Consider the following 27,129-nt stretch of genomic DNA (forward strand, 5'->3'; position numbering starts at 1 on the left):
TCATGCATTGAAGGAGGCATGAGCTCGGCCCTGGCCTCCCTAGGTTGGCAGAGGGAAGGTAATGCTCAGGATTACATAGACAATTGGCACTGGGTGTAAAAAATAGGGGTTACAAAATCGTGGGATAAAAATGTAGTAAAGAATAAAATACAGTTGGCCTGTTTTTTAAGTGACTGTTAAATCAAACAAATCCCAATAAGCTTTGGGAAATGGTCAGCAGTAATGTCAAGTACTGTATACATACAGTTTATAGTCAATGAGCTAAACATGCTACACCACTGGTAAGATCCTTTAAAACTTAATTGCGTTGTACTAAAAAGATCTACAGGCTCATAATGCGTTACAATGTGACACGTTGTGGGGCTTCTACATCAGCTATTGTCGCTATGCGTTGTACAACCTAGTAGTATACGGTTAAAGTGCAAAAGAGCTGTAAATGGTTCCGTAGAACCCCACAAAGACCATTTGTCAGCTTGTGTTCCAGTTCCAATTTTGTCTGCATATTTGTTTGTTTTATCGCTTCCAATTTCACTTGTTTATCCCGTTGCCTGTATGAGTTCTCTCTCCTGATTTGATTAAATTTATTTATGAGTCCTCTCTTGTGATTTATTTATTTTCTGCTTATTAAAGAGCCAGAGAGACTGGGAGACCCCTGTAACTGAACACTCTGTAGCAATGATTGATATAGAGCGGAATATAGAGCTATTTAGAACTTTTTGTAACAAAACATAAAATAAATAAATCACGAATGTGTCATTTTCCGGGAGCCCAGGGGAAGAGGCATGTTTAGGAACACAATGCCTTGACAGTGGTAGGGACCGTGCTTGGCACACAGTGCAGCTCTAATGAATCAACATCGTTGTGTATTTACCAGAATAATGGTTTAGCGTCATTCAGACATGATAGTTTTCGTAAAAGCTAGACATTACTGCTCCTACAGCAACATAAATTTGAAACATGGTAAACTGCGTATGAATTATTTACACTGAATTCTATCATCATAGTTCTGACTGTAGCTGCCAATACACTAATCTGCAATAGAACAACTTGGCTAGCGGCATTCTTCTCTCACTCTTCTTGTCTTTACTTATTCATTGGAACAACTCGCACATCCTTCACACACACAGCACCCGTTATTAGTGAGCAAATTGCACTATGTCTGCTCCTAACAGCAAGGCCAAGGGGTGCTGCCTATTAACCACTTACACCCTGCATACTTCCTGCACCTGCGGGGTCCCCAGTGGTCTATCTTTTTGTACTTGAGTAAAAGTACAAAAGTATTGGCATCAAAACATACTTAAGTACTAAAAGTAAAAGTACTCATTATGCACAATGTCTCATTTCAAATGTTTCCAAATGTATAAAATCCTTTGAAAATAGCAGACCTACAAGCTCACAATGCGTTCCGTCAATTATTTGAAAACTAACGTTTTCAAATAATTGTATCAATATTTGCCTCTGAGATGTAGTGGAGTAGAAGTAAAAGTGCTGAAAATTGGAAATACTCCAGTTAAGTAAAAGTACCTCAAAATTGTACTTAAGTACAGAACTTGAGTAAATGTACTTAGTTACTTTACACCACTGATCTTTGGCCCTCTTCTTTTCCCTCTACACCAAATCTCATCAGCGCACAGCTTGTAAATCAGTAGTTTTTTGCAGAATGTTTGCCTATTATGATATGCTCAGAATAGGAAACGCCTAGGGTTCAAAGTGGTTAAAATCAGCTAATTGGGCAAAAGAGGCTTTCACAAGTCTTCACTTTCACAAGTCAAGAACTGGTGTGAACTTGATAAATATATCACAGCTCTGAGAAGAGTCAATAATGATGACGATGATCTATTTGTAGTCCCTCTGGATGAGACGGTCTGCTAAATGCCTAAATTGTAAATTGTAATGAGGAGGGTAGTGTGTGTGTGTGTGTGTGTGTGTGTGTGTGTGTGTGTGTGTGTGTGTGTGGGTGTGTGTGTGTATGTGTGGGTGGGTGGGATGGAATGAAACACCTGCTGGTGTGGGTACAAATTAACAACGGAAAGAATTGCAGCATAAATCATTGGGACTCGGGAGGTGCAAATTACCAGAGACATGCATGCCCCCACGATCTCTCTCTCACACACACACACACACACACACACACACACACACACACACACACACACACACACACACACACACACACACACACACACACACACACACACACACACACACACACACACACACACACACACACACACTAGAGATGCAGGCATTGAATGTTCTACTCTACTTCTTGCAAAGTTGAGGACAGTTCTTCAGTATGAAATACGTATTCTAATGCCCTCTACGCTATCTCTCTCACTAACACACACACACACACACACACACACACACACACACACACACACACACACACACAACAGTATATATCAATAGTTCAATCAGACCTGAAGGTAGACTGGCTGAGAGGTTCATTTTCTTGTTTGACAGAGATTTCATGCAGCAGAGTGTCTCTCAGCGTTTCACATAATTACATACACTCATTATCACAGATCATTAGTGAAAAGCGGCCATCGGTGCTTTAGCCTAAATATCCTAAACAACGCAGCTGTGCCAGACAGGCTGTCCACAACAGTGTTTCTCTAGATATTGTTCACAATCCAAAATGTCTGTGTGTACTCATAGGCTTTAATCAGCCATTATCAAGGGCAGCATCAAATGTTATCATGGAAATAATAATAATTTAACTGTATAAGAATAGGTTATACAATTAATTGGATATTCACTATAATCTTTTACAATTCTATTTGCCCTCGTAAATCGTCTCACCATGAAGACGTAGGGCAGTGTCATTTTTCATTACTGTACATTACAGTGAATTATCAACAAACAAACTTAAGTATAGGCCTACTTAATGGGATACTTGATTATCAGGCCATATAGCTTTAGAAATGGACAGCAGTTTACTGACTGAAAAGGAGATCTGTTTAATCTTCAATTTGGGGATATTTGTTGTTTAAGCAATGCCGCCCTCTTGTGGAAAATGGACCCAGACCACTAATCCTAATCCCAATTATTATTACATAATTCCTTGACAGAAAAAACTGTGTTGCACAGGCAATTAATTAATTCAGATAAAATTGATTTGCGCAGAGGATGAGTCTGCATTTAAACACGTCAGTGAATGACAAGTCTGAGTCACCATTTCCCCATTAGTCCCTGCATTGTTGTAGCATAGCCTGTTTGATATATTGAGAACCAATTGAACATTCATGTTGTGCCATTAATATCCAGTGCATTACACACAGATTCACCTGAAGTTATCAGCTACTGTGCAGCTGTTGTTAAACTTCTGGATGGTTTGAACTGAAAGTGAACCTACCCTAACTATACCATTTACCATGGCAGTTCTACAAAGATCTAAAGATCTATTCTATAGTAGGGTTGGTACGAGAACCAATTTGTCAGTTACACAAAAAATGCAATTCATTCTGATCCACCTGACTAGATTGTGAAAAAAATTCACCAGTACCAACAATGAGCTTCAGACCATCACACAGACTACAATAGATGTTCATTTATTATAAACGTTTTGGAAAGGCAAAGGTAAGTGAACAGAGCTAAACAAATCTAGTAGACACAGTGGGAAATTTAATGGAACAATATGAGACCATATAATTAATGTTATATATGTTATATATATCATTATATATATCATTAAAATCTTAGTGTTTGGCCAAATATTTGGGGGCCCAATTGCAATATCATCATCACGGCTGCGGCACAAGTTGAGAACCACTGGGGTAAATGAATGCCAGGTGGTTTACAGCACAGACCACATGACCTCAACGCCCTGACCAGCGAATCCCTGATTTCAATTCCCAGGCGGTCGGACGATTTGCTGAATGTCATTCCCCTACTCTCTCCACATTTACTGTCAAATAAAGGCTTAAAATGGCAAAAAAAAAAACGCACAAACAAAGAAGCCGATTTACAAGCTCACAATGAGACATGACAGCTGGTAGATCTGCCATTTTCACAATTTTCTAAATGTTTTGAAATTTTAAAAATAAAAATAAATAGTGGTCAAACTGGAATTGAAATTTGCTTTTTTTAAACTTATTTTTTCCCTTTAATAAAGCTTTGGGTTAAAGAATAGAATGGTGATCTAGGATGGCCACTCAGATGGCAAACATACAGATGTTACTGTGACTTCACTCCTATAATAACAAAATCCAGAGTGTTAATTTAACTCAAGAGTGTAAAAAACGTAGCAAAATTGTACATTTTTACACTTGGTATTTAAGGGTTCATGTTTTACACTCCCACAGTTACATGAACACTCAAGGTGTTTCCGTGAAGATATCGTATGAATAAGCGCTTTGGGTTACCGGGAGCTATCATTAAATGTGGCATACCGGTAGTTGACTCAGTCATCTGTTACAATAATAATTTTCAAAAACAGTAATGAGTAATGTGGTTTAGTAAGTCTGAAGCATGCTGATATATCTTGCAATAATAAGATAATTGCACCGTGCCATGTCGCGCAATTGATAAGAGATTACACAGGCGCACAACACACACACCAGGGCTTCAAGGTAAAGGATCAATATGGGAAGACAGCAACTACTGTCAGTGTCTGTGACACTACTGTAATACGCACTGAAGTCATTCCACACACAAGAATGTCCATTAACTAAAGTAGGAGCCTGTTCAGATGTACAAACATACAAATTGTAGAATCAAACATTTGACTGTGAATGCCAGTGCAGTCAATGTTAATCTATCAATGTCAGTGGTGTAAAGTAACTAAGTACATTTACTCAAGTACTGTACTTTAAGTACACTTTTGAGGAATTTTGACTTTACTGGAGTATTTCCCATTTTCAATACTTTTACTTCTACTCCACTATATCTCAGAGCCTAGGCAACTATTGTACTTTTACTCCACTACAATTATTTGAAAACTCTAGTTACTTGCAGATTTAGATTATTATTACAAAACATACATTAACCACTTCAGCCCAATACATATATATATCGGCTATTTGAAAATAGCCGATCTACAAGCTCACAATGCGTCGCATGTGAGCTTGTAGATCTGCTATTTTCAAAAGATTTGTATACATTATGAACTTGTGAAATGGGACATTCTGCACAATGAGTACTTTTACTTTGGTACTTGAAGTACATTTTGATACCAATACTTTTGTACTTTTACTCAAGCGATTTCTTAATTCTGGACTTTTACTTGCAACAGAGTATTTTTATATCGCAGTATTGATACTTTTACTTAAGTAAAACTTTTTAGTACTTTTTCCACCACTGATCAATGTTAGCAACATACCAGATTGTTTAGCGAGTTGTGGTTCTTTCAGGGCACCTCATAACACATTTGTTAACGTTTTGAAACCTGCGGAACTATCATAACTTATTAAATTATTGCCTATTGTGCATGGACAACCAAAGTACAAGCTTGTAATTCTATATACAAAATGTACATGTTGTTCAGTCTTACTTGAACACTATTGCATACTTCACACACACAGGTCACAACCCTTCTCTTTGATGGTTAATAGTGACTTCGCCATCTCAATCAGCATTCCAGAGAAAAAAGAAAATAAAGTATAGATGCTGTGCAACCGACTAAGACTTGTCAGCAGTTATCGTGTCAGTTTTAATATAAATATAAATAGATTATCTATACTTCGCCCACATTATTCAGACAACGCCAGAGAACGCAGTTTAACAACCTTTGTACAAAATTAAATACATCTTTCATCTTTATCCTCATTCCTCAGGGGACAATAGTATATAATTATATTGCAAAGAATGAAGCAGCTTAGGACAGGCTTGTATGAGATTCCTCAGTGTCGGTTTGCAGTGTTTGAAGAAAAAGTCTGAGGAAAAAAAACATGGGATTTCACCATGTGCCAAATTTCATCTTCTAGATGTGTGTAGCCTAATTTCTTGGCTAAATGTGGTCAAAATCTTGTCTGGACAGTGTCTACCAAAGGGAGGTTTGTTAAGTGTCCAATGATCACCGTGGTTTTAGCAGTCTTTTGTACATCGCAAAACCCAACACTGCAAACACTGTGGCCCCAACACTTGTTCTCAGCCAGAAGGTAGAACTCTTCAGATCTGCTTGGCTTACATGTCTGAGAGAATGAGAGAGAAACAGAGGAACAGAACATGAATACAGATAGAAGAAATAAGAGACAAAGATAGACATGGGGAGATGGTGAAGAGAAGGACAGTTGAGAGAGAAATGGAAACGGAAAAGGTCTAAATGAGAGAGGGCTCAGCAACAGCATTATCATGCAGTATTTCTAAATACTGTAAAAATAGTGAATATAAATTAGATAAACAGGACTTCCCTGTCTGTTGTGTGTAAGTAACCATGTTGACACCTATGAGAGAGTGGTCCATCGGAATGCTCTGAGTCTGAGGCGATTAGTGCTAGACTGTACGGGCCGAATGGAGGGGAAGCTCTCATTTTGTTTCCCTCTTCACTGAACAAAGTATGGTTTTACATGCAGGACTTTTACATCGCTTGAAAACAAGACAGGCACACTTCCAGAAAGGCCTTGAGGCTCGTGAGGCGTGCCTGAGTGAGCCTCCAGGTGAGCGACTGCCTGCACTGAGCACTGAGCCGACAGCCTCGCATGCCATTCGAGTTGACAAGCCATGGTGGACAGATGGTGGGAAGACAACTAATCTTAGTGAAGGAGAGAAAGTAGACATACGGAGGAATATGTCTTTGTACTGAGAAATGTTTTTTTTTTAATGTATATATATATATATATATATATATAATATATACTGTATATATGTATAAACAATAAAATAAGGACAAGAATCTATATTTAAAACATTTTTACATAGATTCTTGTCCTTATCTTAGTGGAATCAACAGCCAGAAGTAAAGAATCAGAGCGCTAAACGCAGCAGGGAAGGTTAACGTGATGATCATGATGAGGAGAAGGATTGAGATGGTATCTTAGCAAGCTAACAGGTGGTCAAACACAGTAGTCATAACAGGAAGTAAGTAAGGACCTGCTGAGCACAACGGCGTAGAGTTTGGCCCTGACCGTCTGCAGCAGCTCAGAGTTGAGGAAGTTCTGACACAGGCAGAAGGTGCACCTGTTGCATGTGCACATGCACCGCAACCGGGCGTGGCTGAGAAGAGAGGTGAAGAAACACACACAGCTGTAAGTAGACTACATAGTATCGTACGTACATAGACACAGAAACAGGTTTGAACAGGATATGTAAACACACACACACACAGACACACACACACACACACACACACACACACACACACACACACACACACACACACACACACAGAAGAAGGTACAGCAGAAACCGAAAGACACACCACCATCATTGTCTAATGGGTAAATCTGGATGTCGCTACAACTCAGCTACACTGCTATCTAGCCTTTCTGAAACACTGTTGTAGTAGGTGGGTGTTTTCAACTTGAGTACATTCAATTAGAATTTAAAGGATTTTAAAAGGTTTAAAAAATAATTTGCTCCAATTAATAATTACTATACTTTCTTGCTATTGCTGTTTACAACAAACAGAAGCATGCTGAATGATAATTTCGGCACGGTTAGATGTTTGTTAGGACCAACAACTTATGTGTGCACGAGTACGAGTGTGTGTGGTGTGTGTGTGTGTGTGTGTGTGTGTGTGTGTGTGTGTGTGTGTGTGTGTGTCTGTCTGCAGACAGTACATGCCCTCTCCCACGTGTAATAGTGTAGTTGACTAGGCTGTGGATTTCAGATGACCTCAACAGGGCTAGTTTACTGTATATCATGTAACTGTGTGACAGAGGGGCAGAGAGGTGATGTGTGAAGACAGTGAACTGCAGGAGTGTGAACCTCTGGGGGCGATCCAACATTACAGCAGAGTTGGAGTCCATCCACGTACTGTATAATAGCACACCGTAGGAACACTTACCCCGCCAGACTGCAAAGCAATACTTCCAAAGGGAAGTAAAGTGAATTAATGTGGGACTTTTAATACTTTATGTCAGGCACTGATGCCAAGGGCCTCTGCCAAAGAGGAGGACGTGGAGCAGTTGAGCTTAGAGGCAGAGGAGGTTCAGCTTTGGAACCTGACAAGCTTCTTGAATTTGTACATTTCTTTGAGGATAGAAGTTGTCATCGTTATTTTGGTATGGTCTGTTCAATTATAACGATAGAGGCAAGGCTAGATCTCTCAAAAACTTTCTACAGTTGAATGTGAGATACTTTTAATTGGGCCCTTAAATACCCAGCCCAGTATCCCACTCTGTCAACCAGTAGACAGGCAGCGTGTAGAAATCTGGGTGTTATCTTTTAAAAAACAACCTCAACATGGATAAACGTGTCAAACAGTTATACAACTGTGCTTCTTTCTACTTGGGAAAACCTCAACATGGATTTAAACAAGTGGAAATAGTTGTACAGCCGTGCTTCTTTCTCATAATAATTCAATAATTCCTCTCTGAAAGAAATCTGGAAACTGCCATACATGTCTTCATTACATCCCACTTATATTATAGTGCAATTCCTTACTCTATCATTTGTACAAAATCATGTGGATCTTGGGATCCACATGGGAAGAGCATGGCTCCATTGTGGATCTTGGACTTCATGTGGCCAGCCTGTGGCATCAGTAATCTAGGACAGTGGTTCTCAAACTTTTTCATGTCAAGGACCCCCAAATTGACACATTTTAGCCCACAGACACCCATTTGAAAAGATATGCCATGTCAGGGATGCCCATAAGAGATGGTGTTTACGGCTATAGCAGTGATTCTGAACCATTTTAATTTAAAGGACCCTCAGTTTGATATACATAAGGCCATGGACCCCCATTTGAAGGCATTTTCTATCTCTGGGACCCTAGTCTACACTGCAAAATCTGTGTTAATGTAACTCTGAGAGTGTACAAATGTAACCAAATGGACCCTTACGGATCCATTTGGTTCCATTTGTACACTCTCAAAGTTACAGACCCATAAGAGTCCATTTGGTTCCTAACTATCTATAATTCAGCTGGGGACAACCTGGAATCCACTGATCTATAAGGTCAGTCGTCTATGACTTTTTTTAGCCTGATCAGAGCCCCATTGAATCCCATTACAAAAGTTCAAAAAGTATAAAACTAGTGGGTTTCCTACTTTTCCAAGAATGCCTTTTAACAAATATTTATGGTCATGCGCTGGAAATACTGATGTGGCAGCACAATGTTTAAACTACACATCAAACAACAAAACTGCACCAGGCAGCAATGCAAGCTACATATCGTCGTTGTGGTGCAGTGTTGATTTCGTTGACTAAAACTACAGTATGACGAAAAATGTTGGTCGACTACTTTTTTTCACTGACTAAAACGAAATAAAAACTAGGCTACGATGACTAAAACTAAGACTAAATATTTCGTCAACAAATATAAACTAGACTAAAATGTTAGTGAGGGACAGTGGAGAAGAGATCCAGTAGAACTAAAAGACAAGTCATTTTAGCACCCAAGTTGCGATTGGGTGTTGCGCTCTGAAAATAGCAGATCTACAAGCTCACAACGCGTTGTGCTGCGATGCGTTGTGAGCTTGTAGATCGGCAATTTTTAGCATGCAAGCAATTGTAAAATCAGCCATTATGATGCCATCAAGGCACTGCCAAAATACATTTTAGTCGACTAAATCAACTGTATATTTAGTCGACTATAATCTTATGATATTTGGTCGACTAAAACTAGACAAAAACTAAAACATTTCAGAGGACTAAAATATGACTAAAACTAAATGGAATTTTTAGGTGTAAAGTGTTTTGTGACGTGCTTTCTCCACATACGGATGCATGGCCATGGTGGTGAGTTTGGTGTAGATGTCCTTGCAGGGCTCTGAGGCAGTGTTGCAGGTGAAGGACTGAGGTGGGGGCATCTTGTGCTTCCTACAGAACTCCAGAGGACTGCAGGCGTAAAGCTGTTTGACCTCTGGCAAGTCCGACTTCGCTGCTATCATCATACATGGGGTCTTACTGTCCATGAAGTATTGCTATAGGGGAAAAAGAGAGGAGCACATGAGGATCACCGTTAACACATTACTTTTTAGATTTCTTTGGCTATTCAAAAATAGCAGATAAACAAACTCATAGCGCGGCACCGAGTGCCGCGCTATGAGTTTGTTTATCTGCTATTTTTTGAATAGTTTGTTTATCTGCTATTTTTGAATAGTAACATAGTAACTATGAGCTTGTGTGATGTGTGCTTGTAGGTCCACTTTTTTCTGTATTTTAGATTTTCTTTTTTTAAAGTGAAAGTGGCTAAGTGTGTCTGTTTGAGTTTTATAAATACTGAACCAATGAAAAGTATTAATAAGAGCGTGTGACTAAATAATAACTACATTGAATCCGTTGGAACACAGGCTCTTTTTTTTAGTAACCGTTTTGGACAGGTTTACAGCAAGTGTTCATGTACCTTAAAGACTTTGGCGCAGTACTCAAAAGAGTGAGGGTTGCTGCTATCATAAACCAGGCAGACGATGTCACAAGCCAGGTCAGCGTCTGACAGGTAGTCAACATCAGGGAAGACCTCATGAAGCTGGAGAGGACATAACAATTACCATGACTGTACATTACATACAGTAGGTCCAACATTACAGGGATAGTTCACCCCAAAAAGTATTATTTTTCTATCGTTTAGTCACCCCATGGAGCCAATAATTCCGGTAGGAGACACAATGGAGACTCTTTGTGTCTCCTACCGGAACTGCTGCTGGTCATCAAATTATTGGCTTAGGAATGCAACAAAAACACAAAAATATCCATGCATTCAAGTCTCCATGGGGTGACTAATCGATAGAAAACAAGTTATTTTGGGGTGAACTATCCCTTTAACCACATGAACCCTTGCGTTCCTATTCTGGTGGGGGGGGGGGAGCAAACATTCGGCAAAAACGTTGATTTACAAACTCACAGACTTGTTGTGAACTTGTCGATCGGCTATTTTCGGCGAAGACATTTGGGGTATAGGGACTTATATTTCTTTATTTTATTTAAGCAACACAGAAAAATAAATACTCATGAGACTCACAAGGAGGTATTTCTCCTGGCCGTAAACATATGTTGTGTTGATGGCATAGTAGGACTTGTGCTCCTCTCGAATCATCTTTTGGCGCTGTGTGAGATTAGCATGGAGGGAAAAACACAGTAATAATCACGTGTAACACAGATCAAAACACAACGTAGATTGAGGTTTAATATGACGGGGATTATTGATAGGTATACCAGAAATTGTTGTTGTTTGAATCTCTGATTTCTGTTATCAGTGATTATCATAGCTCACCCGGAGGCCTCTGTGCAGCTACAATTTGTGCAAAATATACAGTACAGTGTGCTGCACACAGTAACAACTCTACTAACGCTAGCATCCCTATACTGCGCATGTCACAAGGGGAAAACATTCTGCAAAAATAGCCGATGAGCCTGTTTCTTTACATTAACCACTTGAACCCTAGCTTCCCTTTTCTGAGGAGAACTTTAGCCAAAAAAAGCAGATCTACAAGCTCACAACACCTCGCGCTGCGAGGTGTTGTGAGCTTGTAGATCGGCTATTTTTGGCAAAGAGTTATAGGTGTAGAGGGGGGAAAAGAGCAGATCAAGTAAAAAAGAAAAGGGTTAATCTGAAACACAATTTTATACAATATAGAGGGGGTCCCTGCTTCATCTCTCTCTCAGCTAGGGGGTCCTTGGCCTGAAAAGACCCCTGGTGTAGAGGGCAAAAAGTTGGGGGCCAGGTATAGACCCCTGGGGGAACCCCCATCAACAAAGTATATAGGGTTAAAGTGTAAACGGGCTGGCCCCCTCCTACAGTATATCGCTGAGCTTTTAACCCCTCCTCCTCCTACCTCCAGGTCCTTCAGGTCAGCTGACTTGGGGCTACTAGCAGGCTCAGGGTAACCGTGCCTTTGCTGTTGGAGCCCCTAGATCAGTGGCTCTTAAACCATTCATTAAGGAACCCTGTCAAGGAACCAAGAGGGTCCCTGGACCCCACTTTGAGAATCAGACTGTGTAACAGCATTCCCTCCCTATCAGATACTGTATGACCCCTCCATTGAATATTTTCAAGTCCAAGGCTCAAGACCCTCTTTTACTCACTGCAATTTGAATCCCCCTGATATGACTGATGATAGGTTCTTGGTTTACCTATGATCCTAGATTACTATTTCTATGCATTTGATGTATTACCTCGTATTTAACTGCTTTAACTGTAAATCGCTCTGGATTAAGAGCGTCTGCTAAATGCCTAAATTGCATATGTTTTTGTTGATGATTGCTTATTGCATTTAATTGACGATTGTTTATTTGAGCTGTTATGTGTCTCGTTGCTTCTGTCTAATGTCTTTAAAAGGCACGTTTGTTTTTTGATTGTATTCAGAGTAATTTAATGGCTGCTCACCATGAGGTTTTTACCCAGGATGGCTTGGACGAAGCCACTCTTGCCGCTGCCGATGTCTCCGAAGACGTTACAGCGGAAGACGCTGCGCTGGGTCTGTTTCTTCTGCAAGTCAATCTTCTTATCTCTGGTCACTGCAGGAGCACCAACAGACATGAGGGTCAAGGAATCAGTTTATACTAGCCCATTAGGACCTGAGGCCAATTCTACAAAATGTCTTCTAAATCCTAACAGTTTTCTGGTTTCTATATCAGTGGTGCTCAAAACTTTTTCATGTCATGGACCCCCAAAATGATTATGTATTTGGCAGTGGACCGCCATTTCAAAATATTTTGTTCCAGGGACCCCCGCAGAAGCAAAGATTTGAGTTAAAAATGTTCGCAAGAATTTTTGTTTTGGGGGGGGGGGGGGTCCTTGACATGAAAAAGTTTTGAGAACCACTGGTCTGCAAACCTTACCCCACACAAACTGATCTACAGTCAGTTGAGGTCTAGTAACTCGGTTGATTACTCTGCTACTCGGTTATCTCTCCAAGGGTTGTATTGTATGTCATTTTTAGGTGGTGGGGGTGATTGGCATATTAATTACCACACTAAAGTAAAAATCAATGCACTGCAAAACTATTTCCTCAGCGGGACACAGGCTTGCATTTGTATTTGGGAGTGTTGCAGAGTAGCCCTTCTGTAGCCCATAAGGACTAATATATCTCCCTTAGCTAGAGGGGATTCCCCTTTGGAATCCAGGTGGTTACAGGTGCATAATAATGACTATAGAGGCTGATAGCAATCCCCAATAAACTGATCAGCCGGCATGGCTAAGCCTGGGAGATAGAAACCTGCATGACGACGCGCATACTAATGGAATCGCATTCCAAACGAAAGCTCACGTGTAAAATGCTTTACTTCAGCATCCCAAGACATTACAAACTTCCAAGAAATCATATACATCTGTGCAAGGAAATAAAGTAAACCATGAGCATTTCCCCAAAATGCGGTCAACAGAAAAGTATCAATACTGCAATGCAGAAATACTCTGTTACAGGTAAAAGTCCGGTAATCAAAATTTACTTGAGTAAAAGTACAAAAGTATTGGCATCAAAATATACTTAAAGTAGCAAAAGTAAAAGTACTCGTTATGCAGAATGTCCCATTTAAAAAGTTATTATGTCTAAAATGTACACAAATGTTTTGAAAATAGCAGATCTACAAGCTATCAACGCATCACATCACAACCTTGTAGATCAGCTATTTTCAACTAGCCAAAGTTTAAATAGGGCTGAAGTGGTAAATGTATGTCTTGTAATAATAATTAAAATCTACAAAGTAACTAGTAACTAAAGTTTTCAAATAATTGTAGTGGAGTAAAAGTACAACATTTGCCTCTGAGATGTTGTGGAGTAGAAGTAAAAGTATTGAAATTTGGAAATACTCCAGAAAAGTAAAAGTACTTAACATTTTTACTTAAGTGTTCAGTACGTAAGTAAATGTACCGGTAGTTACTTTACACCACTGCCACTGGAGGCCACCCACAGAGACACTCTAAAGTGCCAATGCGGTGCCTACATCTATTAAGCAATGTGAATATGACCATTATCCAATCCAGCGCACAAATACGTCATAAATCATATAAAATAACCCATTTAGCTCCTAAAATGACATTATGTTTTACACTCAGGCATTCTTTACTAGCTAAAAGCATGATTATATAACCTTGAATATAACTCATAATTGAGTCATAATTTAATTTACTGAGGAGATGATCAGCATGCATTTCAGATCTCACCTGTGATTCCTGATGCCTGGGACTCCTGTTCAGCAACGATAGAATACCCAAGATAGCCCAGGTACTCCAGGCATCGCTGGACATCCAGGTAAGTTGTTAGCCTGGACAAAATTAAGGAAATGATGCAATCCATTGCCTTTTTTTAATATTAATGAAAACGTGTGAGAAAAAAGAAGAAAAAACAGCCTACAAAAAAATGTAATATAGAAGTGCAGACAACCTATAGAAATAGTGAAATGCAATACATCAAACTGGATTCATGGAGACTAATTGTGTGTAATGATGTGATCATCTAAAACTTGGAAGAATGTTGATGTCCTACACCTACAGCACTGTTACCCAAACAGTGGGTCGGGACCCAAGTTTGGATCGCGGACCCATTTTTATGGGTCGCAAAATAAATATCCCCTTATTTTTCATTTCTTACATTTCGTTTTTAATTATTATTTCAAAATATATTTTTTTAATCCACACGAAAATTCGTAATTTTTCATAAATTAAATACCCAAAAAAAAGAAAGAAATCATAAATGAATAATAAAAAAAGAAATTCCATAAATTAGAAAAAAAAATAACTTTTCAAGAAATAGTGAAAATAGCATATTTTCACTGGCTATTTTCACTAGTTTGGGTTCGTGGGGAGACATAAAACCTCTCTTTTGGGTCTTGAGCTAAAAAAGGTTGGGAACCACTGTCCTGCAGTACATACGTCCACTGTGAGAGGTATCCCTGGTAGGTAATCCAGCCCTGGTCATTGGTAGACACTGTATTATGGACATCTGGACCCCAGGGCGTGTAGGGAAACACTTGAAAGAGATCATTCAGCTCCTCTGGGGACAGTGCAAAATCACGGTCCTGAAATATGATTACACATACAGTTCATTGGTTGGTTAACTGTAGCTAAATCATAGGGCAATATGAGAGTGGGATCCACATGCTAGCGTTGGCAACATTTCCCTTATCAACTATAAAATAAAATAAAAAAGTTAAGAGAAATTGTTAAGTAAAACCAACAATTATCATGTCTATGTGCATCTTGCAGCCTGAAAAGTCTGTGTGTGTGTGTGTGTGTGTGTGTGTGTGTGTGTGTGTGTGTGTGTGGGGGTGTGTGTGTGTGTGTGTGTGTGTGTGTGTGTGTGTGTGTGTGTGTGTGTGTGTGTGTGTGTGTGGGTGTGACCTCGGCATTCTCAATGGTATCTATGGAGATTAACTGCAGTTTATCAACCCCATTTACAGAAGCCAACACTAGGGCTGTCACCATTACAAATTTAAGTTGACGATTAATTGTCACTCAAATAATTGCGATTAACGATTTAATTGTGTGTTTGGCATTGAACATTGGAAATTATGAATACATTTTTTATTTCTGTTTGCCATTTTAGGCTTCTTAATAAAAAATTTGCACAGGGCAGATATGACAAATAACTTAAATATACAAAGAAATTATTGACATATTCAATCATTTTATACAAAGAAAAGCTTACAACGCGTCACGAAGTGACAGGTTGTAAGCTTTTCTTTGCTTGTAGTTCTGCTTTTTTTAATATTCGGAAATGTGTGAACATTTTTCAACATGGAAACGATTATGCAAAAATGATTGCGATTAGCCGATGATGTAATAATTGTGACAGGCCTAGCCGACACCCATCAAGAACATATACAGATGGGACAGAAGTAATCCCACGAGAAGATGGTACAGTCTCCCTCCTGCCAAGCCCTTCTCAGTAGCTCACATTTAAATCAAGCCTCCGTGTTTGCCTCAGGGCTGTATTTTAGAACGAGAGGTTTCTTCCCAGTGCACACCTGGGGGCAGAAGTGAACACAATGTACCTTGTCATGTTTGTCAAAGACGCTCTGGAGGAAGAGGTAGGCGTTATGGTTCAGCTCTGTAGTGCAGTCTGGTGGAATTTTTAACCTGGGGAGAATGAAATGTATAAATATACATATATTTTTGGAGGACATTGGGGATCAGGTATGGTCAGTGTTGCATTGCTGAATTGGAACGTGGTGGCACTGTATTTTAATGACGTGATGCGCACATCGCTTAACACCTACACTACAGGTCACACAATGGACAATTGATATGCTCATTCCTATGTTAACTTTGTTGAGGTGTTAATTTAAAGTTGTTTTAAATCTATGCATGTGCCTGCACGTGCTCCTCGTCAAATACGTTCCTGCACGGCGTGCAAGGCCGTCCCATGAGCAATGCAACCCTGGGTATGGTGGAATTAAGTAGAGTCGTTTATAGTGCGTGCACTGCACTCAAAAATGCATCCCATCAAACTTTCAGATGCTGTTTTTCTCCCAGTATGGAGGAAGAATGCTTAGGATTTTTACTGCGATCTCTCGCTCATGAAATATATAATCCTTGGTTTCTGTTGTGTGTAAACAATAGTAGCAATTCAAATTCAATTCAAAGCAGTTGTCCCCCAAACCCCACCTCCAGTGGCTGTCATCAGACCGGAGGGAGCGCTCTATGATCACTGCACCAGAGCCTGCTATTGCTCGCGCAGCTGCAGCCCATCAAGCCTAATTTATGCTCCGTCCAGCGAAGGTGTCACGCGCAGAGAACGGACGAGAATAGCAGACCCCCAAGCTCACAACGGACGCATCCGCGACGCGGTTGTGAGCTTGTATGTTCTCGGCGTGCAATCCCGTTGTACGATGAAGTACATGTCTCGTTGGGCGCGTCTCAAGATATGAGTCTCCTTTATTGTCAAAAAATATGAAACATTGCATTAAAAAGTCTCATGTATTTTTTCCACCAGGTGTTGCTAATTATAAACCAAACAACTACTTCTATGAGTTATAGAGTACCAAAGTCCTGGCGTCACTCACTCATCCCCTGGGTCACGGAAGTTTTTCTCTATGGAAAATAACATTGTGGTACAAAAATAAACAAATTGTCCCGGCGCTATTGTCAGGGAGGTGGCTCTGTATCGTTTACGATAGTCAGTTACTCATATTTGAGTGACTGACCTGGGTGGGGTCTGTTATTTCTTTTGGGTGCTGCAGTATAAATCATAATAGATTATTATCAAATAACTGCAGCAAAGAAAGACTCACGGAGGGTAGAGGTAGTCCTGGTGTAGCTCCAGGTCATCGTCATATCCGAACCTCCTGAGCACTGTCCACGTGGTCTCATGACGTCCTCTCTGGATGAACAAGGTGTGGAGGAACAGGAAGCCTGTAGTAGCAGTGTAACAGAGAGTTCATGAATGTTAGTGTGTCTGCATCTGTGTGTGTGCGCACACATGCACTGGCTACATACCACAAACTAACCCTTTTCCATAGTTGAAATCGTCCAGTGCCACTGTTTTAGACACTTGGATGAGTCAGACTATCAATCGTTACCTTTCAGGGTGAGGCCATTGTCACGTACTCCATCGTTCAGATTCTTCTTCACCACGTTCTTTACATCCTCTAGAGCCTGAGGTGCTAGTGGTGTGTTGAAGCATATCCTCTGTGAATGAATACACATACACACACATGAATCAAAGTGCTACAACAGACCGACCGACTGCTACAATAATCAGGTGACATAACCACATGAAGCCTAGCCTATTCTTGGCATCTCATGATAGGCATACATTCAGCGAAAATAAGTGAACAGTCTGCAAAAATAGCAGATCTACAAACTCACAATGTGTTTGGGACACATTGTGAGCTTGTAGACTGGCTATTTTCGGCAAAGAGATGTGGTGACAGACCACTGGGGGAATCCTGTCAATTAAGTATACTAGTCCATTCCCGTGGGGGGATATGCGCACATGATCTGGCAACCCGGGAGGCAGTTCGTCCCATAGCTCGCGGGGCCATTCCACAGCTGGGCAGCCGTAACCGTGGCGACATTCTTTGACACAAAAACGCTAATAAACAGCTGAGATTTGGTGAAATTGAAAAACGGGCTTCACTGTTCCGTGCACATGGTAATGGTCAATGGCTGTGTGCAAATTCAGATCAATAGCTCCAGCCACTGAGGAGCACCGGGCAGAACAGATTTTGGCCTCACCACTACAGAGCTTTGAAGAATTATAGGAGGATAGGGCTGATATATGATGTATAGGGTATAAGTGGTTAACTTGCCTGGAAGAAGTTTAGCTCAATATCATTGAGAATTCCATCATTGTCGAGGTCGGACACTCTGAAGATTCGTGTCAGGGCTTTCATACAAAGTAGTTTCATCTGGGAATCAAACAGTAACACATGATTCATAAAGTCAGTGAAACAAACTGGTCTCCAAAGTCAGTAGATTCAGATCTAAAAACAGCGTTCCCACACATTTTCAACAATGAATTTTCAAAACTTTTCCATAACTTTTCCAAAGTATTTGACCTCATTCCCAGGTCTATAGAAATCATATGGTGCAATAATGAGGCTCTTACTCCAGTACGCTATCAATGCACCAAGACAGACTCGAGCAAAGCTGTCACGTGACAAACAGAACAGATCTACAAGCTAACTATGTATCACGGTGCAACATGTTAATTTGTAGATCTATTATTTGTCAAAGTGACGTCCTGTATACATTAGGCCACAAAATGGACCCCTGGCCAAACTATAACCGGGGTTAAAGGGGGCTAGCCTGTTTGATACCCTGGGGTATAAACCGGACTAGCCCAGAATATACCCCAGGCTATGAAACAAGCTAGCCCACTTTAACCACATTTTGGACTGTTACACCAGGTCATGGGGCAAAATAATACAATTCATCGATAGCTTCCTTCTGCAGCTTACATCTTTTTTCATTGGGCAGTAGAGGGGACCGGTGGGATGAAGTACTGCCTTTTGGGCATAGTAGAACATCTCTGATATGTTCTTCAAGTTCTTCGCCGAACACTGAAAACATTAAGAATAGGTTTACATAAACAAATGCTTCCTGAAAGAACTATCAAATCATCTTTATACCTTTATAAACAAAAAAAGTCATTTGTTGTCGTTCCTTCTTCACGCTACAGACGGGACTGTTAGTATCACTGTCAAAAGTAGGGCCTTGCCTTTCTGTCTCTGTGTGTATGTGTGTGTGTGTGTGTGTGTGTGTGTGTGTGTGTGTGTGTGTGTGTGTGTGCGTGCGTGCGTGCGTGCGTGCGTGCGTGCGTGCGTGCGTGCGTGCGTGCGTGCGTGCGTGCGTGCGTGCGTGCGTGCGTGCGTGCGTGCGTGCGTGCGTGCGTGCGTGCGTGCGTTAAGGCATTCACGAATAGGGATTTTTAGCATTCGAATTATTCGACCTATAAGTATTCTATTATTCGATTAATCGATTTGATTATAATTTTATTTTATTTTATTTTTTTCAATGGCATTGATGACTTGACTCAAGGAATGCGAGTTGACGTCACACCAGAGCTCACAGCTGCGTGTCTGCTGTAGAAAAAAAAATAATAATAATTATAGAATAATCGAATAGTGGTTTGATAGTCGAATAGTCGGTTTGATATTCGAATATTCGAATATTCGACTATTCGGTGAATGCCCTAGCATGCGTGTGTGTGTGCGTGCCAAGCCAGACCCAGTTATAGGGTATTAACAAACATGATCTGTCTGTGGAACATGCCCAGTCTAATTGACCAGTCTGACCAAACACAATCTGGGAACCCAGAGCCAAGATGAGAATGAAAAACAGCGCCCTCTGCTGTTTGTACTATCTCATCTTGGCTCTGGGACAATGACAACGTAGCACCCGTGCGCAAGGAAACCAGGGTTTTGGTCTGCCTTCAGCCTTTCACTTCCGGTGGTGCCACCATGTTTTCATTCCCACTAACAATATTTCTACACGGAACACTAACACCACTTCTCCCAGAGAACATGGATCGTTTTGGTTATAAGCCCACTTGTTTCTATGATGAAAGAGTAAGTTAAAATGTGAATATCTTTCCGTGGTTTTGTCTGCTCCGCGGACGCTATTGTTAAATTAGTTTGGGTTTGTTTCGAGGGGGAAGGATCGACGGACACGTGAATCCCGCCCACTACATTTGATTGGGTAAAGCGCGGCCTGCTTCCTGATCTGCCCACTTGTCTGCCCACTTGTAGCCCAGTGCGTACATGTTATGACGAACCTTCACGACAGATTCCAACGCAGAGCAGAATCTGTTCTTGAGAGATTAGACCAAACATAACATGTTGCTGCTCTGTTAGACAGTCAGTGTCTGTTACACCAGGGAAGGCTTAGATCTGCCAAGCCAGTAATGCAGTGACCGTGGTTGTGTGCAGGGTTGCATTGCTCATGGGATGGCCTTGCACGCCGTGCAGGAACCTATTTGACCAGGAGCACGCGCAGGCACATGCATAGATTTAAAACAACTTTAAATTCACACATCAACAAAGTTTACAAAGGCTCCCGAGGCTCCCGACTCACACCAGGTGGATTAACATAGGAATGAGCCTAGATCAATTGTCCATTGTGTGACCTGTAGTGTAGGTGTTATAAGCGACGTGCGCGTCACGTCATTAAGATAGAGTGCAACCACGTTCCAATTCAGTGTGTTTATAGTAGCAGTAGTTTAGTGACCATGTCTAAAATAGCTGACCAAACTGTAGCAGCTAAAAATAGCCCATCTACAGTCACTCAATGCGTCATGGGAGAGATGCCTGTCAGAGGGAGGTGTTGAACGAGAGAGGAGCAGGACGGAGGTGCTACGTCCTACCGGTGGAGGCTCCTCACTGGCATGTGAGCCAGTAGTGTACAATAGCAGTGTCTGATGAAGGGCTTGTGAGTAAATTTTTTTTGTTTAGGCTATTATTTCTCGCTCAGCACCTGTCCAACATAGGGTGTGGATGTGCACGTCTTTCCTTACTTTTCATCTACAATAGAAGTGGCAACACAGAAAAGTGGCAAAATAAATGTACATTTAAAGAACAAGAAAAAAACTCAAGATGTTCTGAATAAGAATCAGTGTGAGACCCAAATGGCTAACCTGAGTGAAGGTAAGATTCATTAACAATGTACAGAATAAGAGCAGAAACTGTAAATGTCTTTCGTGGAAGGACACAAGGTCATCCAACATGTTTCTATAATGAAAAATCAAGAGAAGCGAGAGACAGAACATAATTCTGGTCTTTGGCCAGCTTCAGGTCAAACAGACTGGACCAAACTGATTTTGTTCTATGCTGTAACCTTGGCAGAAATATTTATAGAAACATAAACTGTGTGCGCGTGTGTGTGTGTGCGTGCGCGTGTCCGTGTGTATGCTGGGCTTTAACCTAGACAAAGCTTTCTATTTCACAAGTTAACACAGTAGGGTTGAGGCCAGTCCACTCCAATACAGGGGCGGCAGTGGCTCAGGGGTAGAGTGGCCGGTAGAGCGGCCGGATAGGAACCGCGAGTCCCAGTTCGATCCCGGGCTATCCCCCAGAGTTAGTGTCGAAGTGTCCTTGAGCAAGACACTGAACCCCTAATTGCTCCAGATGAGCAGGTTGGTGCCTTGCACGGTTTCCTCCGCCATCAGAGTATGAATGTGTGTGTGAATGGGTGAATGTGATGCACAATCTATGCAAAGCGCTTTGGATAAAAGCACCTCCTTGCAACTACTAGCAAACATATCCCCAAATGGCACCAGTCTGCAACTGGTCAGTCCAGACCGTTGCAGCGGTCTCTAAAACAGTTTTGTTGCAAGGAGCTGCATTGGTGTGGACTGGCCTTAGCGTTAAAAAGTAATAATCATACACAGTCAAATGCACATGTCTTAATTTAACTCTGGACAGTGTAAACACGTGGACCCAAATGTCAGCGTTCACATGATATCTCTGACCCATAAATCAGTATTCTTTGTAAGTGGTATGTATGGAGGTCCTGGTCCTTACCTCTACACAGGTCTCTATCTCACTGTACTGGTTCATGATAGGCAGTATGGTCTCCATGCTGCTGTGTTCCACCAGGTCAGACTTATTCCCCACCAGGATCAGAGGAACCCTGCACACATAACAACATAACGTTAGCTGTCAGGCAGAAACCTCTTATCTGCATATTCTAACTTTTTGTGTTTTTTTCATGAATTAAAGGGATAGTTCACCCCCAAAATGACCTTTTTTTCTATTGATTAGTCAGTTTTTGTTTCCTAAGCCAATCATTTGATGACCGGCAGCGGTTCTGGTAGGAGACACAAAGAGTCTCCTTTGAATCTCCTACCGGCAACCGCTGCCTACTGGTCGGCTGGTCATCAAATTATTGGCTAAGGAATGTGACAAAAAACTAATGGGGTGACTAATCGATAGAAAAAAGTATTTTTTGGGGTGAACTATCCCTTTAACGCCCAACTTGATCAAACTACAGCGTCACACAAAACTATCAAAAGCAGCAGATCCACAAGCTCGAAACGCGGCACGAAGCAATGCGTTTTGAGCTTGTAGATCTGCTACTTTTCATAGTTTTGAATTTGAATCCTAAAAAAGTCTTTGATAAATGAGGTTTCCACCCGACAGAGACGATAAACACCATGAGGGCAACATAATAATACACCAGCTGGTAAAATTGTACTTTTGACACCCCATTATATTAGACACTATATTGATGTCTAATAATAACCCTAACACCACCACCACCACTATCCAAGTAATCTCTGCATGTTCCTCAGCCACAATTATACTGTCCACAAGACTACACACCTGCTATCCTTGTCTGTGTTCTCCGTGATGAGGGGGATCCAGTGGCTAGTAACCTGGGTGTTAGAGAGGAGACCATGATCACTATTTTACCACAGTGTTATAATTATGGACATATCAAGTGTTTTAGAGCAAGGGTTCCCAAACTTGGGGTCGGGAGGGGACTCCCAGTTTAGCTTAATGTGCAACATTGATTTCTCACTCAAACAAACAAACCAACATACAGTACAGTATAAGTGTATACAGGGTATCTGCACATTTCTAAAGTTACAATTCAATTACCTTTTTTTATACCAAATTGGCCAAATTATCAAATATTACATAAGAAAGAGGCAAACATTGTGAAAATAGTCAATCTACAGTCGATCTACAGAAAATAGTCGCTCTACAAGCTCACGATGCCTCGCTTTGCGAGGCATTGTGAGCTTGTAGAAATATTCACAATATTTATCTGTGGAACTGAGTCAAACTAAATGTAGACTGGAGGAGCCAGCCTTATCGAAGGTCTTGAAGGGTGGATCCAAAGCCTTGCGCTCGGTACCAGCGCCGCTTCCTATTGCTTCACCAATCTATGTCCCCCCCCCCCCCCCCGGCCTGTGCACGGAACACGCTGACGTCAACAAATTTAGAGCGGCGCCCCTCTGCGCTCTGATTGGTTAGGAGATAACAAGGTTCACTCCCACTCCTAAACCACCGTTCCTGCAAGGTTGCCCCAGGCTTTTTTTCTTTTGAAGGCTAAACTAAATGTAATGCCTACAATTCCAAGTGCTTGTCTGGGTGGGGGTCCCCAGGTCAAATATGATTATTTTGGGGGGTCCCTAGTTAAAATATGATTATTTTGGGGAGGTCGCGGAGCCTCTAAAACCCCTGTTTTAGAGGCTACTGGTAAACACATTTAGCCTATCAGGTTAGCACAGTGACAACAAAATACCGAAATATCAACTGTACAACTGCTGCTGGTAACTGACCTTCTCCATAGACTTCTTATTGTTGACAGAATAGACGATGCAAATCACATTTGCCTACAAGGAGAGAGACAGACGGAGATGTCCATTATTAGGATTCTACCTGGAATGGGCTATTTATTCTGTATGGGGGTCAGATCAATGAACCATAACTCACCTTGGAAATCTCCTTAAACAGCTGCTCATCCGTTTGCTCTGCCTCTGTGGTTGTATAAAATACGACTTATTAAAAATTAAGAGTTGTTTCCGATACCCGATACCACTATCGGAAAAGCTGTCGATACTGCCTTAAAATACTGGTATCGGTATCGGCGAGTATGTCAGTCTATGCCTATCCGATACCACATAATTTATCACATGATGATATTTCATAATAGTAATATATTTTGATTGCTTCAGCTGATGTTGCACTACTGTTTTATACTCTTACTGTACTATCTACATTATTATTTTACTAACTTGTAGCTGCACTTTAACAATTATTAATGGCATTTTTATTTATTCCTAGATCAGTGGTATTCAAACTTATTTTATTTTCAAGGACCCCCATAACTCTGGGAGTGTACTACAAATGGTTCCATTTGTACACTCTCAGAGTTACAGACCCGTGAGGGTCCATTTGGCACCCCCTCAAGGAACACTGAGGGTCCCTGGACCCCAATTTGAGAACCACTGTCCTATAGATTGTTTTTAAATGACACACTGGTATCGGATCGGTACTCGGTATCGACCGATACACAAGTTGTGGGTATCGGGAAGGAAATAAATGGTATCGGTACATCTCTATTAAAAATCCACACCTTTCCCAAGTCATTTATTTATTTTTACTCACTGACACTAAATGATTAATTAAATAACAGGAAAAGGGTACATTTTAGGTATTTTTCTCCAATCCAATGTATAATGTTAATTAAAATACGAAGATTTTTCAATCACCACTATAAGTCAAAAGAAAATGAGAAATAGTCTTAGCCATGATGACGGTACCTGAATAGTCAACTATGTGCGTGGGAACTCTTTCTGGTGTGACATCTGCTGGAATGGTGATCTCCTCAGCACGATAAGGAACCTGTAACAGATACCCACGCGATACAATACAACTGGCAATCATCACTAGTAAAATAATTATCAAAGCCTAATTTATTCTCCGTATTATGACAGAGTTGGACTGGGACAAAAAAATTGTAATGCCAGGCCCCCTTGTGGAAAGAAAGTGACTCATCTAACGCTATTTCTATCCCTTGTGCTCATCACATTTCATATCAGCATTACATTTCAGCATAAATTCTTTCATTAACACGGTTAACAGACTCTCTAATGTATATTTGCGCACACAGACCCTCACACACACCTCATACAGTCAATTTGCCTATAAAATCAAGTAGATACAAAATACCACCCAAATCTAGTGGCTTCAATTAATAGACTATAGTAAGGTAAGGTCTGTCCATAGAAATGGCGTAGGCCCTGAAAAGGTCCAGAGAATGGGCCCTCCCCAAATCTGCTTTACTCATATCAACGTATGTGCAAGCTCTCAAGAGCATAAATCAATATTGCGGTCCTTTTGTTAATCTTAACTCCACAGCAGTGGATGCAGTAGCTTGAATAATTCAATCATACCACTTGTGGGAACTCCTCGCTGACCAGGGACATGATGAGAGATGTCTTCCCCACCTTGGCTGTGAAATCATTTGGGGGAAACAAAGGTTCCTCATTCATTATTACAATTGTTGTAATATGTGTGTTACAGATTCATTTCTACACAATATACAGCCTAACTTTTAGTTACTAATTTGTCAAGTAAAATCCTTGACAAATTAAACCATTAGAATCAGAATGATCAATTTGTGCACTAATCAGATAATCAGGCTAATCAGGCCATAAACATAGGCCTATAGGCTACTTAAGATCAGGTCACCTACACCTTCATACAAAAGGACTGCAGTGCAATGCATACATTTGATCAGGAGCACTAGTGACAGCATTTTTATTCTTGGTGAGCATGAACAAAAGTCTATATGTTTTGGCGTGAATGGTTACGTCAATATCTTATCTCTAAAAGCAATATGTTATTCTTGACTATCTTGGTGGCAGTGCTCTCTGTTTTGATTGATTGATTGAATACTTTATTAACAGTTTGTAAAATAAAAAGCACAGAGGTACAGTTTCATACAAAAGGATGCTAAAAGGATGAACCCAAGAAAGCAATATAGCTTGTTTCCATTGGGGTCCTGTGTATTCAATTCATCAAAATCTAGGAACATATATGGGTCAGACTATGGATATGGGTTATATCAGTGGTTCTTAACCTTTTCAGGCTGTGACACCCCAAAATAATCATATTTGAACTGGGAACCCCCCAAATAATCATATTTGAACTGGGAACCCCCCAAATAATCATATTTGAACTGGGGACCCCCCACCCTGATAAGCACTTGGAATGTAGGAGTTGAATGTAGGAGTTGGATGTAGGAGTTGTGTTTCCACAGATAGATATTGTGAAAATAGCAGATCTACAAGCTCACAGTGATCATCTATTTTCATTTTTTTGCCTCCTTCTTATATTATTTGACAATTTGGACATTTTTTTAGGTATTAAAAAAGGTACTAAAAGTCCCTAGATTGTCACTTCACTGTCATCTGGGGAGTGCCCCCTCCCCCCAAAATAAATCATGTGGGGACCCCCCTGGGAGTCCCGACCCACAGATTGAGAACCACTGGGTTATATCATAACATGTTTTGAATATTAGATTTAACCTATATATGTGAATGAGAGGCTATGATGTGCACACACACAGACACACCGTGGTGGACGTCAGCATCACGCGCCCAGCTGTCATCATCAACCACTGAGATGCAGGAGAGAAATCAGAGGGTGACCTGATATAACAGCCACACATCAACAACACTACACAATGACACACACACATACTTACGCTCTCCCACTAACAATATCCTCACGTCTTTGCGCATCTTCACCAGCGTTGAGACACAGCGCGCTGAATGTGTTGTTTATAAACATTTATGCTCATCTGGATGATGAATGGCAGAGAGCGCGACGGACGGCGTGAGCCTTCTTTTCACGTCAGAGGCTGTTCCTGTTCCGTCAAAAATCACATCAGCGCGTTCCGTCAAAAACTACCTATATAAATGTGACGTCCGGTTGATGGACTTCAAAATAAGAGGGTAAAAGTGGATATTATTTATATATTATAAACACTATATCTTACAAGCCAGATGACATTCTGGAATATGAATAAGTGTTCTATTGGGAATAGGCCTATATACATTTTAAATTGACCAAGACCATACAATATATAAGCAGTTTCAAATCTAAAGCTGTAGCATATGTGAC

At 40.8% G+C, this 27,129-nt stretch overlaps 1 protein-coding gene across 2 annotated transcripts; it reads right to left on the bottom strand.

Moving 5' to 3' along the window:
• Positions 1-5,155: 5,155 nt before the first annotated feature.
• Positions 5,156-26,848, bottom strand: rhot1b (ras homolog family member T1). Of its 2 annotated transcripts, none has more exons than XM_080417053.1 (20): positions 26,711-26,848; positions 25,395-25,453; positions 24,762-24,843; positions 23,932-23,975; positions 23,778-23,831; positions 22,813-22,865; positions 22,012-22,120; positions 18,952-19,053; positions 18,301-18,399; positions 17,569-17,677; positions 17,281-17,401; positions 16,042-16,126; positions 14,921-15,066; positions 14,213-14,313; positions 12,434-12,564; positions 11,069-11,152; positions 10,454-10,576; positions 9,829-10,031; positions 7,033-7,155; positions 5,156-6,134 (listed from the first exon to the last, which is right to left on the bottom strand). In XM_080417053.1, the coding sequence occupies exons 1-20, from the start codon at positions 26,745-26,747 to the stop codon at positions 6,017-6,019; spliced, it is 1,983 nt and encodes a 660-aa protein (XP_080273179.1). In that variant the 5' UTR covers positions 26,748-26,848; the 3' UTR covers positions 5,156-6,016. The 2 variants fall into 2 exon arrangements, with proteins under 2 accessions (XP_080273179.1, XP_080273180.1); XM_080417054.1 differs by having other exon boundaries at positions 26,736-26,783.
• Between the last annotated feature and the right edge of the window lie 281 nt (positions 26,849-27,129).

This window comes from Gymnoscopelus braueri (assembly GCF_963280865.1).
Source record: "Gymnoscopelus braueri genome assembly, chromosome: 2".
NCBI classification, from domain to species: Eukaryota; Metazoa; Chordata; class Actinopteri; order Myctophiformes; family Myctophidae; genus Gymnoscopelus; species Gymnoscopelus braueri.

Excerpts from the sequence above, each read along its gene's own strand:
- rhot1b (XM_080417053.1), bottom strand. The coding sequence starts at position 26,747 with ATGCGCAAAGACGTGAGGATATTGTTAGTGGGAGAGC. Across the intron at positions 18,400-18,951 it reads ACTGCCCAATGAAAAAAGAT|ATGAAACTACTTTGTATGAA; the intron begins GTAAGCTGCAGA and ends TTTGATTCCCAG. Across the intron at positions 10,577-11,068 it reads GCCAGGAGAAATACCTCCTT|CTTCATGAGGTCTTCCCTGA; the intron begins GTGAGTCTCATG and ends TGTCCTCTCCAG.